This window comes from Periophthalmus magnuspinnatus, chromosome 8 (assembly GCF_009829125.3).
Source record: "Periophthalmus magnuspinnatus isolate fPerMag1 chromosome 8, fPerMag1.2.pri, whole genome shotgun sequence".
Taxonomy (NCBI): Eukaryota; Metazoa; Chordata; class Actinopteri; order Gobiiformes; family Gobiidae; genus Periophthalmus; species Periophthalmus magnuspinnatus.
Genome location: NC_047133.1, coordinates 7,608,812 through 7,627,292, shown reverse-complemented (window position 1 = coordinate 7,627,292; position 18,481 = coordinate 7,608,812). Strand labels below are relative to the sequence as shown.

The following is an 18,481-nucleotide window of genomic DNA, read 5'->3' as shown; positions in this document are numbered from 1 at the left end:
TAAAAAATACACAAAACAAGATTTAGGCCATTGCTTTATTTATGCCAAAATGTATTCAATGACAGTGACAGGCCACTTATTTGGTTACAGGAGTATTTCCTCTTCAGTTTTCTTCATCTGAAACGAGACAACACAACAATGCAACATTAGTAACTGAACTACAGATATATTCAAAAATGGGTGCATTTCCATGGTGTGTCCTGTGGGGGGCGTATTTGCACTACAGTGAAATGTTCAGCCTTTCCTAGAAACCGGGGCTAAACTTTCAAATAACCCAGTACTGTCCTCTAGTATTTTCTAGTTAGAAGATCCCCTTTTATATATAACTGTGCATTTCAACACAAAATATTTTTTTAATATTGCCATGTGGTCTTTTATTACTTCTAATACACACCAAGATAATTCTAAAACTATTCAGGGAAAGGGCCAATGTCTCAAATGTAACTTATCTAGTTTCTGTAGTATTTTTAGGGTCAATTGGAAGATATCCAGATATACAACCCTTACTTTGTCCATCAGTTTTCCCTTTATTAAAAAATTTGCATCTAGACTGAGCAACGATGCATTTATCTGACTTGGAAAATTGTCCATTACCTAAAGTTCTCAAGTAATGCCAAATTAAAATGATGAAACAGGGTTAGGGTTACTTAAAGGCTAAATAGTAGCTTTGCCACGATATTTAAATGTTTTTGCCTTATCTACTCCCTCTAGAGGCTTTTACAGGACGTGTGACACTTAGACAGTGCACCATTGATAAATATACTTCAACATAAACTAGTTTTGCATATCAGACAGGTGGGAAAAGTTAAATTGTCCCAGAAAAGATGTCTGTGTAATCCCTCAGTCGTCCAGGTATGATCCATAGAAAAAGAAAAATTCTGTCAACCGGACAAAAGTGAAGATGTTTCGCTGCTCATCCAAGCCGCTTCTTCAGTTCTGGTCAGATTATTGGTGGATATAAGGCAGTGTCCACCAGTAATCTTTACACCAGTAATTGTTCCAGTACTTTTTTTATTTTAAATATTTTCCCTGAATGCCCACAATCACAGTCTCTTACACTCATATCTCTGCTAAAGGAACTGTACGTAGCCTGAGCTCTTACTGCTTTAAATGTATTACACCTTAACATACAAGTTTGTCATTCTCAGTTTATGGACAGGCCTCATGTGAAAGCTCCGAACCTCCAGAATTCACTCACTGAGCTGCAGAGTGACCATTCAGAGCAGAGCTGTTCAGGTGACGAGACTCTTATCATGTCCAATGTTTTTGTAATTAATAATAAATCAGAATTACAGTTGTTATAAATAAAAGCTACATGCATATGGTTCTTCTGAGTATTATGTTATTTCAACACAGACCTTCTTCCTCCTCATCCTCCTCGTCCTCTTCTTCTTCCTCTTCTTCGTCGGAGCTGAAGGTGCCATCGGGAAGGCTGTAGACTCGGATCACTTGCTGTAATCAAACAATAGTGGACAAAGGAGGTGTAAAAACGAAAAAAGGAAATAATAAAGTGCATATGACCACATGGTTATGAAATGCTTCTATGCAGGTCATATCTGCTGCCCGTACATAACAACGGGAACAGCACCCCCTTCTGGATGGCCATATTGCAGGATCTGACCTGAGCAAAGGGACTAGATCTATTTCTAAAAGAGACAAGATACACATTTACATTTAAAAACATAGATAATAATACTTACAGTTCTATAGTTTGCCTGAAGGTTAAAATGTGGGTAAAGTAAATCTGAATGTGATGCTGTGCGCTCATATGATAACCTGAAACTGTTTGTGTTGGGGGCAAAGGCAGACAGTATAAACAGTATATCTGCATTCCTCAGGGGGAAAATAAATAAAAATCTCATCCCCCTTCAAAATGACATTCCCGCAGCTATGTGCCCATGTCGTCTAAATCTCACAATAGTTATGATCAGACTAATAAAATAAATGACAAACCCCAACCACAAATCTTTAGTTAAATGAAGTTTTAAAGTGCCAGAAAAATGTCTTTTGCATTTTGGATGGAATTTAAGTTGTTATATTTAAGATTTGACAAAAAATCTTTTTTTTTTTTTTTTGCTGAGCTTTATTATTTCCTGGTTGAACATGGACAGCAGATACGACATACGTCGAGGTAATTCCATAACAGTTACCCATCAACCATAATGTAAATCAGGGGTGTTCATTACGTCGATCGTGATCTACCAGTCGATCGACGTTTGTGTAGATCACGTCCCGTCATCCATCCAGTCACATGACTAATATACAGGACAACCAGTCAGATTACACCTGACCCTGGGTCACATCATGGGCGCTGCACACGCATAAACAAGCGCTAGTCAGCTTAACCCTATAGTGTTGGATCCTATCGTCGCAGATAGACTCGCGGTGCGGACTTTCCAGCAGCGTAACTCCGCACCCAGTCGTGCTCTCATGTAAATTCAAACGGCATCTCAAAGCGGAGACATGGGGCTATCTAAATATTTTACCCTCATCACAGTAATCTGCCTCTGTTGTCCTGAAGGTGATGAATGAGAGCGCGGGGCTGCGGGGATTTTCACTCATTTATTCGATGCGTAAAAGAAAAAATACGGATGGATGTGTAAAATAGAAGTAGTTGTGTGAAAAAATGCAATAAATTCTGATACTTCGTTTAACATGATTTTTATGGCTATAAAAATAAGACAAAACCGTGATCAACATGATTAGCTCTGTTATCACTTTCAACCGAAAAATGCAGTTTTACTCCTGGCTCCTGTCAGAAGCTACTGCCCGAACTATGCATCCCTCACTGATTCTATTCAGTGCAAGTCAGAGCAGTAATTATCATTCAAGTAATTATGAACATGTAAGAAGTTAAACTGTGTTGTGCAGTATTATCTCATTACGTTGTGCAAGGTACATCAAAATGCACTGTACATGTAAGAATTCATAATACATTTACAAATAAATATATGTTTAACATTTTTGTATTAGGTGGTAGATCTTTCAGACACGATCATTTTAAAAGTAGCTCACACACTGAAAAAGTCTGAGCACCCCTAAACAAAGCCCAAAACTCTTTATTTACCAAAATAGATGTAGAAGTAGATTCACCTTGTTGGGGTCCTTGAGGATGAGGTACTTTCCTTCGTCCAGTTTGCGGCAGATGTCGATGACGCAGCGGAGGATTCCCCAGGCGTTCTCCATGCTCAGGTTGATCTGGCTGGCGAACTCGTTGGGTTTGAACTGCTGCGTGCCCAAGATCACGTGACGCGCAGAATCCTTCACGTGGTAACGAGACACGTACCTGAACAGATATAGGAATGGTTTTTAATTACATTGTTATTTTCATCTTTTTTTTTTTTTCATTATTGGTACTTTGCAGTGACATCACCATGGAGGGGTTCTGCATTTATATCTATGGAGGAATGTTCATCAGTGACCATAGTGACACGATGCACACGCTAATCAAAACAACCAAAACAGTTAGAAGATTGTCTGAAAACTCCCCAAAAAACCAAACAAACAAAATGGATTTAAACAGCACATTTTCATGGTCCGGTTTAGGAGTTTGATTTTCAACAAAAATGTGAGAGCGACAAACTGAAAAACTGTTGGCTAACGCTAGCTAGCTTGTAACTGTACTGTTATGTGTGAGAGACTTATTTAACAACACAAATCACCTTGTCTGTTGTAGTTCCAGCTAAGTCAGTTCTTTATAGTCAGATTGTGTAAAGAAAAAAAAGTATAGACAGAGCAATGCCTCCAGTTAGCATCACACCCCCAGGGAATGATGACATCAGCTGCAAACTATTGAATTTTAATGATCTTGTTAATTGCTCTGTCTGCTTTATTGTTTCTTTCTGTTTCTTCACAGTAGACAATGTTTTATTTGTATTATTGTTATTATTGTATTGTTCTGCTTTGTAAACCTTGATTTTAAAAAGTGCTCTGTAAAGATTTATTATTATTATTATTGATTTATATTTCAAGGTAAATAGCTGTTAGGAAAGATTAATTGCAATTTGAACAAAAGCAATTAGAAAAGGCTGCAATATTTGAAATGCCGTACAATAATTATCTATACAAACAATATACTGAATATTCTGATCCACCTGAAATATTTTGGGGGGAAAAAAGCTAACCTTAAAATTTGTATCTGTACAAACTGTTCTAAAATGTGATTCTTGTATTAATTTGTCAGTTTCCATTTCAGTCTTTTTGTAAATTCTCATGGATGCGTTTAAAATGTGAACTTTGAACACAATCCCACCATTAAAAAAATAAATATCTTGAATCCCAAAGCTCGTCAGAAAAATCACAATTCTATACTTTTCCCAAACCGTTCAGCCTCAACAGCCACGTGTACTCATGATTTTTCCCTCTCTTACTGATTGATGACAGGCGGACGATAGAGCGGTGACCAGACCGAGAATCCTCTACAGAGAACACACAGAAAGCTCCAGTCTGGCTGCCAGGCTAATTGTTATACTGACTGCACTGTGCGACTGTCAGATGAGCAACACTTCAGCTCACAACCGAGGAATTAATGAGCCAGTGTGATTGGAGAAGGAAATGGGAGAGATTTGCCAAGAGGTTTTTGGTCAGTGCTTCAGGCTGGCAGCAAACCCGTTATAAAGATGGGTTGGCAAAACAGAGGCGGCTGGCACTGGCTGCATTCACGGGACGGCCTCAGAGAAGATGTGGTCATTACCTGCTACTGCCGTCTACTGCTGTCACGACGCTAACATTTCAAACTCCATTACTAAAAAATAGACTCCATTAGGCCTGTCTCGATAACATATTTTGGCGTTTGATATATCGCTGAATATTGAAACTAATTTATGCCACTGACACAAAAACCCAAGAGCAGATTTAAACCAAAAAAACTATTCTAAATCTACAATGTTGTTAAAAATCATGAGTGGCAGTAAATAAACAGCAGAATGAAACACTTAGAGTCGTTAGTTTGCATCTGGAATGAGTCATACAAGTTATTTCACCTTTTGCGGCTTAAATTTTATCATATTAGACAAAATATAACCAACTATGTCCCAGTACTGCAAAGAAAAAGTACACAGGATAAATACTGAGGCCAAAAATATTGTTCCAACTTCATATATAGAACGATACGTCGATAAAGTGATTATCAAAATAAACAAATCACATAACATAACTATCAGATTTGACCTTTTGAACAGTTTCATCTTGAGTTTTAGTATTGATACTTGCTGAAATTATTATTTAGTTTCAATACAAGTTTTTCTTTGCAACACTGGGGAGAATTTTGTGATTTTTATGTAATAACTGAAGATTTGAGCTGCAGAGAGTTGAATAAGTCACTTCTGCAGCTGATTATTGGTTCATTGTGCCTACAGCCTTTTAATGATACTGTTTATTTCAAAACTGGTTTGCTGGGATTATCTTGTTTTGTGTCAGCAGCATAAATAGTTTCAATATTATCGTTTATCACAGTATTTCTCTGTAGCCATTATCGAGCTCTAAAATTTCTCATTGTGACAGGTCTATCCATTAGTGTCTGATTTTCAACACTTTTGAAAATCTCACCGCTGTCACTGACCATAGGCTGCCAACATAAGGCAATCAGTTCATTGAGGTCGTTACGGTGGTTCGGGGAAGACTCTGAAAAGAATCTTCAAAGTGTCAATTTTTCCTGGACACCACAGCATCTGGAGCGGGGTTCAGGTCCTTGTTATGGCATGAACACACATGGAAGTGCCTCACTTTGGTTAAATACGCACAGCAGTTGGACTTTAGGAGTCTTAGTTGATGAAAATTTATATTAGTGAACTCACTATTTTATGTAGATTATAAGGATTTCTATGGAACAACAGCAAAAAGGAGAAGTGAGTGATCTGAAGAGTTTACATTTTTGGTATTCATCTGTAAAAAGGCATATTAAACTCATGATTCAGAACTTTAATCTGTCTTTATATCAATATATTGTTTACTAGTACTTTTTTCTGCATAAATAGTAGTTTTTGCATGAGCTCCCCCTGCAGGTGTAACCTTGTGAGAGCAATTTTAGTGAGCAACATAGAATAGTTTTCAGAGTTTTTGGCCTAAATCAATCAACAGGAGAGTCTTTAGTCGACCAAGAACGCATTCAGTCGACCACAGCACTACACCCCAGTAACAGACAATCCACAAATAACCCAATCAATGTATAAACCCGGTTCACAGGGAGTGGTGCTCACCCCAGTTTGAGGTACTCTGACCCGGCGAGCATAGCGCAGCAGGTCCATCTGGCCAGTTTGTAGCTGTTGTTCTTCAGCTCAGTGGCTAAAACAGCTCCTCTCTGAGAGTCCAGCTTCTGACGCCAGTCCACCCCGTTACAATGCTGCAAACATATTACAGGTTTGTGTTAAAAGAAAAAACAATACAGACACATTAAAGAACATGATTTTTCCTCCACAGCTTGAGGTCAAATTAAGCTGTGTGTCGTCTAATTATAAAGCATTATTCGGCACAAGATCATCATCAGGAAGTGCACAGTTAGGATGCTGTAGTTGTAAACATTACAATAACGGCAAAACTAGCTCAGTTTTTCACATTTCTAAGACAGTAAAAAGCAGGTACAGCACCTTTAAGCCAAAACAACATCAGTAAAAGGTAGGGACATGGCTTCTTATATATAATAATATAATTTACACACACACATACATATATATATACATATATATATATATATATATATATATATATATATATATATATATATATAAATTATTATTACCATCAGTGACTAAACAACACAAATCTACATGCATGTGATGTCATCTGTATTAAATATGATTGGCCAATAGGATGCAGTGATCTCATCTGACTGAAACCCAGCAGTATTGATATCACTCAATCATGTGAACATCCTGGTTAATATTCTGGTTAGTTGTTGCAGTCCTAAATAGCATAACATAATCCAGTTTCCAGATTTTTCCAGTCCTGGACGTTTAGCAGCCTGTTCTTACCCTGGAGTCCCACTCGTTCAGGGTCTTGATGTTGATGAAGGACACCTCTCCGTTGGCTCCTGTCATCACTCCATCGTGTTCACAACGAACAATCAGATCAATGTCCTCTCCCAGCTTCCAATGACGGTATCTGAACAAGAGAGAAAGAAGCCCCGAAGTTACAACCACCTTTTACACAACCTACATATAGATAATTACATTCAGGGGTGCTCAGAGGTTTATTTTACATTACAATAAGGTAAAAAAAAAAAAGTTCATATTTCAATCTAGGGCTGAAAGATTAATCACGATGGAATTAAAATTTGAATGGACACGATTAGCAAAGAGTGCAATTTTTAAGTACCATCATTTCTCAATACATCAAATCATCCGGTCTTATTCTGCAATAAAAATTTTAAAAATTTATAATCCTGTAGTTTAGATCTACACAAACATGTTCTGAAATGTGATTCTTGAATTTAAAAATGAACTTTGAATTAAGGATGACATATCTGTTCCGGTATCGATTCTTTTTGTACAGACTCATGAGTAACAATGAAAATATAGAGCGTTACATAGAGCTGTTACACAAAGAAGCAACATCACATTTTATAGCCCAGATAAAAAACATTCTGGTATTTTTACAGATGTGGAAAGTAATTTTGTGATTAAATATAATCTAAATCTATCTTAAAAGCTAAATAATGTATCAGCAAATATGGGTTATTGGCCTCAGCATCAGGTCAAATATCTGTATCAGCCCATCCCCACTTTGAACTGAATATAAATTTAAAAAAGTGAACTTTAAACAGAATGCGATTAGAGGTAGCTCGATACATGGGGCCGATATTTGGACTTTAGCGTAGCGGCTATCGGCCTTAAATCTCCAGCACAGGCCGATATTTTGTTTTGGTTGATTTGCTGCCTAGAACATACACACAAAACATTATTTTAGGAAGAGACGACTGGACTAAATACACCACTCCCTTATAGGTTTGTGCTAAAAAAAAAAAAGGGATGTGGGTCAATTTGTACTAAATTTAAACCGCTTAATTTGAGGAAAATAATCAAAATCATCCCAAAAACATCAGCAGATCTTATCAGACATCGGTCGCTCTGGATTATAAATAATCCGCATCGGCCATGAAAAGAAAAAACAAAACAAAAAACCCATATCGGTCGATCTCTAAATGCAGTCATTAAAATGTAAATCGCATCTCACCACTGTTGAAAAAAGAAAAAATGCATGTCAATATTTTTGCCAAATCATTCAGCTCCATTTTAGTCTCTGATGCAGCACAATAAAATATAAACACTTGAGTTAGAGGCCAGGTCATGTTCACTAAGAGGTTCTGTTTGCAAGTTCAATAATGTATTTTTTGTGTCTTTTTTGTCCTTTTGAAATTATTCCTTAGTACTTAACATCCTTAGGCCACATTTAAATGCTTTAATTATGAAGTTAATTTTCAGGAACAGAGAAGTACTTCTTACGTAAGACATGCACAGGGAACTTGTTTAAGGTTAAATAATGAGAACTATTTATTTATTATATATATATGTTTTTCTTCTGTTTGTGGCATTTGTAAAACAGCACAATGTTTCCTGTGGCACCTTGGTGTGTCGATGCTGATATCTGACTCACTGGGGGAGAGGGTGGGCAGGTCACTTTAATTACTATAACGAGTCAGTCAATATTTTCTTTGCAAAACCGGTGAGATTTTTGTTCTAAGACGAAACAATTTGAGCTGTAAAAGGTTGAATAAGTCACTTCTCTGGCTAATTAAAAGTACATTTTGCTGTTTATTTGTTGCAGCTCATGTCTTTTGAAACAGTCTGATTTTAAACTCAATGGTTTAAAGTAGTTTCAACATTTTCGTTTATCATAAAATTTCTCTGCATATTGTGCTTCAATATGTGTCATTGTAAATGGGATGTGACATTTATTAGGCCTGTCACAATGATTTGGCTCTGGCTGTAGTGAGCGCATTAGCTTTTCTTCTCTGCTAAAAAACAACACGGCAAAGCAAAACATGGAGCAACAGTGATTTAAAGTAAGACTAATCTCATGTTCATCTCTCCTCAGTCTCCTGTGTGTGTGTCTGTGTGTGTCTGTGTGTGTGTGGGTGGGGGTGTGTGTGTGAGTGCATGTGTGTGTCAACGTGCTCGGAGACGGACCCCTTCTTCTCACTCTAGTACAGCGGGATTGAGCTGTACCACAGATCTGACCCATATGTTTATTACCATGCCATGTTTTTTGTAACAATTACAGATATACTATATGTTCACCTGTATGCGACAGATGCCACCTCACTCTTGTCCATATCCTCTTCTACAAAAGGATTAGAATTTGGAAACTTGTAGCGTTCTCCTCCCTAAAAGAAAAACAGTAAGAGATTCAAAAGGTGCATGTTCAAAATCAGGGTCTTTAAGTCATGTTATAATGTTATCTCCTCAAAAATAGACCTGGAGTTGTGTTTTGTTTCAATAACCCTTTATCATTAGTCTATCACAGAAGGTGGAACAGAGTGCTTTCTGTTTGAGAAAAGAACTCAGCCTTTTAAATATGCAGGGTCTGTGTGCTAAACATGGGAATGAAACAAAACACAACTCCAGGTCTGTCTGTGATGAAGAAACAACATTATAACATAGCTCAAAATACAGTGTAACATGGGCCTTTAACGCTCGTTTCCTGACCATGCGTAGACACTGTTGGCTGAAGTTGTGGTTGATGTAGGTCGCTTCCATGGCCAGGTTTCGGGGAGAGTTGAAGGAGTTTCCCTCGTCCTGTGGCGGCTCATTGGCGGTCTCGCTCACAGTCAGCAAGTCTGGAACAACAGGACAAAATAAGGAGGAGAGAACAAGGAAAAGAATTTAAAAACAAAATTAAAATGCTCATATTACGGCATTTTCTGATATATTCTATGTTATAATGTTGTTTCCTCATCACAAACAGACCTGGAGTTGTGTTTTGTTTCATTCACACATGTTAAACACACAAACACTGCATATTTAGGAGTTTTCTCAAAGGGAAAACACCTTGTGATGTCATGTGGTAATACAGAAATTGCTCCACTATGTTTTTAAACTACATACACCCTCGCTAAAAGGTAAAAGGTAACTGACTAATAAAGGATTATTCAAACATGTGTGAATGAAACTAAAAGTAATTGCGGGTAAATAAATAAATGTAATGTAAACAGTGTGGGTAATTTCACATAAAACAGTTACGGACTGTTAGCATACCAGGGGAAAAGATACACAAACGCGTCCATAAACATCAATTATGGTTTATGTTTTATGTAAATGTATGGATTATGAAAGCACTTAGACAGGCCTACAAAAGCATAGGCTGTAATTTTCCAACCAGCTGTTGAGTTGAGAGATCATTACCATTGTATTTTGATTGAGTAATCCTGCAGTGCCTTGCCATCGAGGCTTGAGCACTATGAAAATGTCTGTCTTCACCTAACCCCTATATCCAAACGCTCTGTGCTTGTGAATATATCAAAGATTCATGCAGGGTTCACACTAGTCATTTAATCGCTGGAGGTAGACGGCACCGCACAAACGAGAGACAGAGGGAGACTGCTCTTTGGTAATAAACTTGTCCATTTTACTAGTTATTTTGCATGAATACTTGATGACAACAGCTGTGGCGAATGGTAAGGGTCAAGCAAAAGAAAATGGCGGTTTTGATGGGGCCGCAGAACATATAAAAATAAAAAATACGTTTTATACTGAACAAACCATAGCTCTTACACAACACATATGGTCATATTTTAGACTCGTGATGCAGTTACACTCCTATTTAATCCACGTGAATGCCACTAATGAAACTACTGCACATCACGTCAGGTTTGTGAAGTTGTAGTGTATCATTTTGAGCATTAAGTCTATGTCACCCTTAACCTTAAAGAGGATTAGAATAGGCCCCACAAAATTACTCAAACATGCATGGATCACATCTATAACCACTTCAGGCATGTTTTTAAAGCGGAAACAACGGTATAACATGGTAGAAAGCTCCCCAAAAGAAATCTATTTTGTGTAATACCTCCCCTTTAAGCGCTTTTTGATCAATATTGAGGTTTACTATGAACACAATGTAAAATACTGATATACACACATTATTGTTTAATACTAAATAATATTCTAATAAACCCAAGTCTCACCAAAGTCGGAGTTGTCCCTCTTGTCAAAGAACAGCTTGTTTCCGACTCTCTGGACGATGATGTCCCAGGAGTTGACTGAGCGTGTGCAGCACATCAGAGTGGCCAAGATGGCGTCAGTGGCAAACACGTTGCCCTGAGTCTTAGCCAGCTGCAAAATAAAGAACAACTTTAGGGCTGTGCAATTAACTTAGTCGTAATTGAGATAGTCATTTATAATCGTCACTGGGTGTTTTTGGGTTTGTTTTTTTGGAGTGGTCCACAGCGGATTGGACTAGAGCTCAACTTTAGTGCCATTTTTATAGGTAATTATTCAAAGTGTGTTTGTTTTTGTTCAAGAAATGGGGATTTTATAATATTTGTTTTAATGAGACAACATAATTAACTGATCAAAAAAACAGGATTCATTTTGTTGTTGCCCAGCACTATATGTACCATCTCAAAATCTTAATTGAAAAGAAAATGAGAAGCAGCAGTGGTTTAGTCAGAGCATTTTGTATTACATCAACTTCAACTGATAATGAACCATCAAATGTATGAAAATATTCACCATCGTTATTTATAAAGTGGAGACTTAAGTGAGTCACTGGAGGACGAGAGCATTCTGTGAAGACAAATTTCACATTTTCTCTCTTTTTTGTAATAATTAAGGTTTAACTGGAAGTGAGGCAACATTTAAATATTATAATGTACTGTAGCACAAATTCAAAATGGCCAGGGTTATTTATGGTTTTATTCAGCTATTATAGACATTTATTCTCATTCAACTTTCTTTTAAAATAATAATAATTTTGTGAAAAATGCTGACCTTGCGGATGACGGGGTCGTCGGTGGTGGTGACCGTGTGGAAAATCCTCTTGATGCTTTTGAGCTGCTTCTCGTTTCGAGTCGTGATTCGGTCGAACGCCTTGTCGTAGTACTCCAGAGCTCCACAGCACTCACTGAAGAAAACCACATTAAAATTATTATCTTCACACATTCAGCTTAAAAGGTCCTATATTACATAAAATTCTTGTGGGCTTTGTGTTTTGTTTCATTCACATGTTTGAGTAATCCTTTATTATTAGTCTGTCTACATCTCCAAAGTTTAAAATGTTCTGTTCCACTTTATGATGTCATGTAGTGGTAGTTTTCAACTTAACTGCTCCTTTTACCTTTAGTTCAATAGAGATTGGCAATTCCCGGTCTGAAATTATCAAAATGATTCTAGTGAAGGAGTATGGAGTTTAAAAACACAGTGGAGCACTTCCTCTCACTGTTTCAAAACCCAGTGCACTCCTCTATTTAACTGACAAACAGATGATTTTAACAGACTCATTTAAACTAGTACCTTTGCATTTTGTTTAATTACAAAGTTCCACTGAGCATTAGTATACATTTTATTTTCATCTACAAACTCTAGTCCAACTTAATCTGTCTGTCATGTTGCTGGATTTGGTAAAGATGCTCATTTTGATGATAGATGATTAGTGCTACATAATGTGATTGACAGGGCGGGAGCACTTTTGGCGGGGCACTCTGCTAATATAATGTTCGGGGAAACGTTGAAACTGATTCAGTTTTGCATTTTAAATCATCAAGTGGGATTTCAACCACATCTCACCCTTTCCACTGTAAACGTCCTCTGTGCTATAGAAATAAAGTGTCACATCCCAGCACTGGAGTGAGACTCACATGTCCACCGGGTCAGCCACCTCCATGTATCTCATCTTCATCAGTCGGGGGAAGTCCATCTCCTCTTTGACCTCCCAGTCGCTCCTCACCTCCACAGAGGAGTCCCGCGGCTTCAGTTGAGCCTAAGCAGAGGGTGCAAAGAACACAGGTGAGCCCAGTCTAACACTAAACTATTGAAAGGTTCTATATTACACAAAAATTACTCTTGTAACAACATTATAACGTGGCTTAAAGCTGACCTCATCAAAAACAGACCTGGATCTGTACTTTGTTTCATTCACACATGTTTGAGTAACCCCTTATTATTAGGCTGTCCACATATCTGAAGCTTAACATGCTCTGTTCCACCTTGTGATGTCATGTTGTGGTAGTTTAAATTCGGTAGATTGGCAATTTCAGGGCTGAAATCATCCAAATGATTCTAGTGAAGGTGTGGGGAGTTTAAAAACAGAGGAGCACTTCCTGTATTACCACATGACATCACAAGGTGGAACAAAGTGTTCTCAGTTCGACAGAAGAACTAGTATAATATGAGACCTTTAATTATAGTAACATGTTCATATATTCATTTTTGTCATGTCATTAGTCCTTTTAATAAGTAAATAGCAATAAAAGATCTTGGCAAAAATCTGCTACAGAGCCTTTAAATTTGAATGTCATAAAAATGTGAAAAACATTATAATTTCATTTTAAACAGTAGCAGTCAATAAAACCACTTTATAATTATCTACAGGCAGACAGACTGTCTCAATTTCACCCCAAAAAGCTACTTTTTCAAAATAAATAAATAAATTAAGTAAATTTATAATCATCTGGTTCAGTCGCTTTAATTGGCCCATAAGGGAAATTACTTTATTACAATCCCTCAATTTCACAAATCCCTGAAAAGCAAATGTAGTATTAAACCGTTGCAGAGGTTTAGTTTTGCACCAGATGTCCTTTCATTCAAACTACCACTGAGTAATATGCAGAATCAAAGTGGGTGCAGTGTTTGGCTCAAGGACACAACAACAGAATGTGACACATGAGAGCTTTACATTATTGTCTCTACACTACACAGTATTTTTGATGTGTCAGGTAAGATCACGATATTAGCAAACCTTTTTCTAGTGTAGTTTTTTTTTTTTTTTTATCTTTGTTGAAAATTCCTTTGTTTGCATTGGCTTTTAACACAGACTGAGCAGAACACTTATTGTTTTATCGTGTTTTTGTAAGTCCTGTTTTATGAGACTGCACTTTATATCGCCTTTGTACAGCATTTGGGCAGCTGTGGTTGTTTTAAAATGTGCTTTATAAATAAATTCGAGTAGACTAGACTAGTGTAAAGGTTGCATTTTAAATATTAAGAGGGTCTCAGCCTAAAAAGCAGCACTGATGTCTCCAGCAGCACATTATAATAACATGCACTGATCAGCTTGCGCAGTGGGCTAGTCATCACCGACCCAATACTGGCATTAGCATTTTTGAGGACCAGAAAAATAAATGCCACTAAAATTTCAAACTTGACTTACTTTATATCAATTTTTATACCACAATGAAAATAAAATAAATTTGTACAATAGAATATAATTTTTAGCACAAAACATGAGTGTTTTCTTTAAGTTAGCATGTGGTTCTATACTGATTAAGTTCAAGATCACTCTCAAACTGTTCAAGAAAGGTCAAATTCTTGTTGTTAATGGGATTTTAAATTAAAGGGCACATATTATGCAATTTTCTTGTTATGTTTCCTCATCACAAACAGACCTGGAGTTGTGTTTTGTTTAATTCACACATGTTTAACACACACACCCTGCAATTTAAGCAAAGTTCTTCTCTCAAACTGAAAACACCCTGTTTCACCTCATGATGTCATGTGGTAATAGAGGAAGTGCTCGTCCATGTTTGAAACTCCATACAGCTTCACTAGAATCATTTGGATAATTTCATTCCTGGATTTGCAAATCTACTTAACTAAAGGTAAAAGGAAGCTGTTAAATTGAAAGCTACCGCTTCATGACATCACAAGGTGGAACAGAGCATTTTGAGCTTTGGAGATGTCGACAGACAGATAATAAAGGGTTAATCAAACACGCGCAAATGAAACAAAACCCACCCCGGGTATGTTTTTGATGAGGCACAACATTATATGGACATGACTTAAAGTTCACATGAGTCAATTATGGTTGATACTGTTTAAGTATCGATTAGCATCTGATTTTCGATACTTGTACACAAAACATACCTGGGATTTCTGGTCCCATTTCTGACGAACACCAAACTGCTTCTGAAACTTCTTCTGCAGCCGCATCCGATCCCTGAACAGACACAACATTTGTTTTTCTTTCCACCTTCAAATAGAAAATCTTCACTATTCCTTGTGTTCCAGATATACCCACCTCTCCTTCTGCTTGGCGCTCTTGGGCAGCGTCTGCATGTTGAACTGAGTGAGGTTCCTCCGGTCCTTGTCTCGACGCAGGTTTCTCTGTGAAAATGAATCATTATATAGTTTAACTTAATGACAGATTAACAACTCAGGAAAGACAAATGTAAAGACATATACTAGTGTTTTAACATTATAGCCCATTTATTTATTTGGACAGCATTGAGAACACTACAATGTAGAGCTTCACCAATGATTTTTTCTTTTTTTCATGACCGATGCAGAATACAGAGCACCTGATGGCTGATTAGTTCTGCTGATATTTTTAGGCCAGGTGAGAAATATAAACAAAACTTACCTGGGCAAATCTCATGCGGTTCCTCTGGTAGGCTGTTTTCTGCGTCTTTGCAGTGTCCACCAGCTGGAAGCTCGTCTCATCTTCCTCATGGAAATAAGCGTACTGGCTCCCACCTCCAAACTGAGAGGAGTACTTATCTGAACACAACAGCAATAACATCTGTAAGCTTAGAATCAACTCTACAAAGCTCCTGTATTAATTCTTTCAACTGTAGTACTACTATGGCTTTCAATTTGCAAGAAGAAACTAAAGAAGACAATTATGAACAAATGCATGTGTCTCACTTGTGTATCTCTTGTCCTGATAGGTCGCTCCAGTCCAATCAGCCACCTGAACAACACAGAGCAACAGTGTAAACAAGATGGAGATTTCTGTGATTCCTCTACAGATAATTCAATGTATGCGATATATTGCTGAAGTCAATGTAGATGATAAACAATCATTTTGAAACCAAACAAAAAAAGTATTCAAAATGTATAAACAAATGTTTTATTGAGCTTCAATAAATAAAAAGCAGAAACACTTCAGTAATTTGTTTGTATAATTTTAGTTTTCTACAGCTCAAATCTGATCATACTGCAAAAAAAAAAAAAGTTCAACCAGTACAATGAAAACATACCCACAATAAATATTGATGCCATCTACAAAATTATTGTTCCACCTAACATATATTGAAGTATTAGTTGGTAAATGGTCACATTTTTTATAGCGTGTTTCCACTTTCAAGGCACTCAAAGGACTTTATATCAAGGAACCACTCACCCATTAACACACACATTCATACTGCAGTGTACACAGACACTTGGACCACGATAGGTTAAGTGTCTTGACACAACAATAGCATTCATCTCAGAGCCGGAATCGCACCACCAACATTTGAGTCAGTGGATTTGACCACTCAAGCAATGATGTTTATGTCAAGAATGGGATTCAAACCTTCAACCTTTGGATCAGTGGACAAACACCCCACTGAGCTACTGTCGTCGAAGTTAAGTTCAGTAAGTTCAATCTAGTATTTACATGCCAAAATTCAACTGATACAAACCTTGCCCAGACGATCTCCTTTGCTGAAGGGCTGGTAGGGCATGTCCTTGAACTTTTCTGGGACGGCACAGGGACCCCATCCGGACGGGTTGTCCTGGATGACAGGGGCGTGGAACTTCGCCATGGCCTGCACATTTACAAAGGAAGTTAAGAAACTCTACAGATGAATGAAAGTTAAATAGATTTGAATACAGCACAGAGTCTCAGCCTAAAAGCAGCACTGATCTCTTCAGCAGCAGCACATTACAGTAACATGCAATGATCAGCTAGTCATCACAGACCTAAATGTTTATGTAAGAGAAAAGCTTACAATTTTGTCACTAACCAAAAAAACATCACTACAGTGAAGTAGAGATGTAAAGTATGTTTTTGAGGAGACGAAATTATAACATGACTTAAAGTTCATAAGATCATTTTTGCGTGAAACAGGATTTGTAACATTTGGCACAAACAAAAGCTGCAAAAAAATTGTGGCATAATAATCTGTCATAATCTTCAACACTACCACAATATGATGCCATCAATAGCATGAAGAAACACGTTTGAATGAATTGAATCCTGATGAATGGCTGCAATTTAGGGAAATGGTAAAACCCAAAGGAAAACTAGCAGTTAGTTATAGTTACCGTTAATAGTTAGTAAACGCTAACTATAACTAACCTAATCACTATTGCTCCATTAGTTTCTCTGAATAAAGATGTGGCCTAAAGAATGTAACTGTTCTGATGATTTTATCCAGCTGTTAGCAAAGTGGCTAAGACTCAATGCTAGTCATGCTGCCAGGTGGCCGTGCTAACGATGCTAAGCTAACAGGGCGGCAGAGAGAATATTTCCACAACAAACGTGCGATCTTTCAGTTTTATACGGGATAAAAGGAGGGTACAATCTATTCTTTCATCGCACAGGATGTAGAGTCTTACCCTGAATTGTGTGAAGCCTTTTTAAGAGTTTTTATTCCTGTGGTCCAGACACGGCGCAAAACCCGGACAGAGAGCCGGTGTGAAAGGAAGTGACGTAATGCCGCTAAGCCACACGTACTTCCGCTTCATTGTATTTACATGTATTACGTTTTTTAATTATTTTTCCTGTTTACTATTATTTATTTCCCTTCAGTATCTATATTGTATTATTATTTTTGTCAAGAGTATACGTTTTGTTTATCCAGTACTAAGTCTGTTAAAAAATACTTGAATTTATATGTGTTTTAATGAAAATGTACACGCACAATAAAATAAATAAATACAAATAAAATAAAACAAAAACTTAATTCAAAAAAAGTAAAATAAATAAATAAAAACTATTAGGACTAAAAAACTGACTAAAGACTAAAAATCTTGCCTCGTCTTTTCTAGTTTTGCAATTTTTGTGAAATTTATAATTTTACTTCCTGGTTATTACGACTTTTTTCTCGTAGCGCCTGCATTTTTTTTTTTTTAATTTAAGTTACCCTTATACTCTGTCGTACGCAGCAGACATGAAATGCATAGAGGTAATTCCATAACTGTTACCTAGCAACCATGATGTAAACAAGGTCCAAAACTTTATACTTAGACAAATAAAAATAAATTACATCTTTATTTTGTGAAATCAGTGTTTAAACTGTCTTCTTTGTGCAGAAATTGAACAGCAACACATAAATAACGATATCAGTGTAATCCCTTAGTCATCCAGGTCTGATCCATAGTAAAAGACAAAGTTAAATCTGTCAACTGGACAAAAAGTTGTAGAAGTGAATACGTTTCACTGCTTATCCAAGCTGCTTCTTCCGTTCTGGTCAGATTGCTGGTGGGCACTGCCTTATATCTGTCTGAATAGAGGAGCTAACTACACTGAACCTGGAAACAGCTATTGTTTATAGTTTCAGCCTAAATGCGCCTGCATTCAGCCTTAACTGAAGAAGGGGCTTGGATGAGCAGCGAAACATCTT

The 18,481-nt window shown here is 37.1% G+C and overlaps 1 protein-coding gene across 1 annotated transcript; it reads right to left on the bottom strand.

Moving 5' to 3' along the window:
- Positions 1-17: 17 nt before the first annotated feature.
- On the bottom strand, positions 18-17,584 carry eif3d (eukaryotic translation initiation factor 3, subunit D). Its single transcript, XM_033970698.2, has 16 exons — positions 17,475-17,584; positions 16,556-16,681; positions 15,795-15,840; positions 15,511-15,647; positions 15,169-15,254; positions 15,015-15,087; positions 12,791-12,912; positions 11,925-12,057; positions 11,120-11,267; positions 9,642-9,772; positions 9,234-9,319; positions 6,969-7,098; positions 6,198-6,340; positions 3,094-3,286; positions 1,359-1,452; positions 18-117 (listed from the first exon to the last, which is right to left on the bottom strand). Exons 2-16 carry the CDS (start codon positions 16,676-16,678, stop codon positions 104-106), a joined length of 1,659 nt encoding a protein of 552 aa, XP_033826589.1. The 5' UTR covers positions 16,679-16,681; positions 17,475-17,584; the 3' UTR covers positions 18-103.
- Positions 17,585-18,481: the final 897 nt, after the last annotated feature.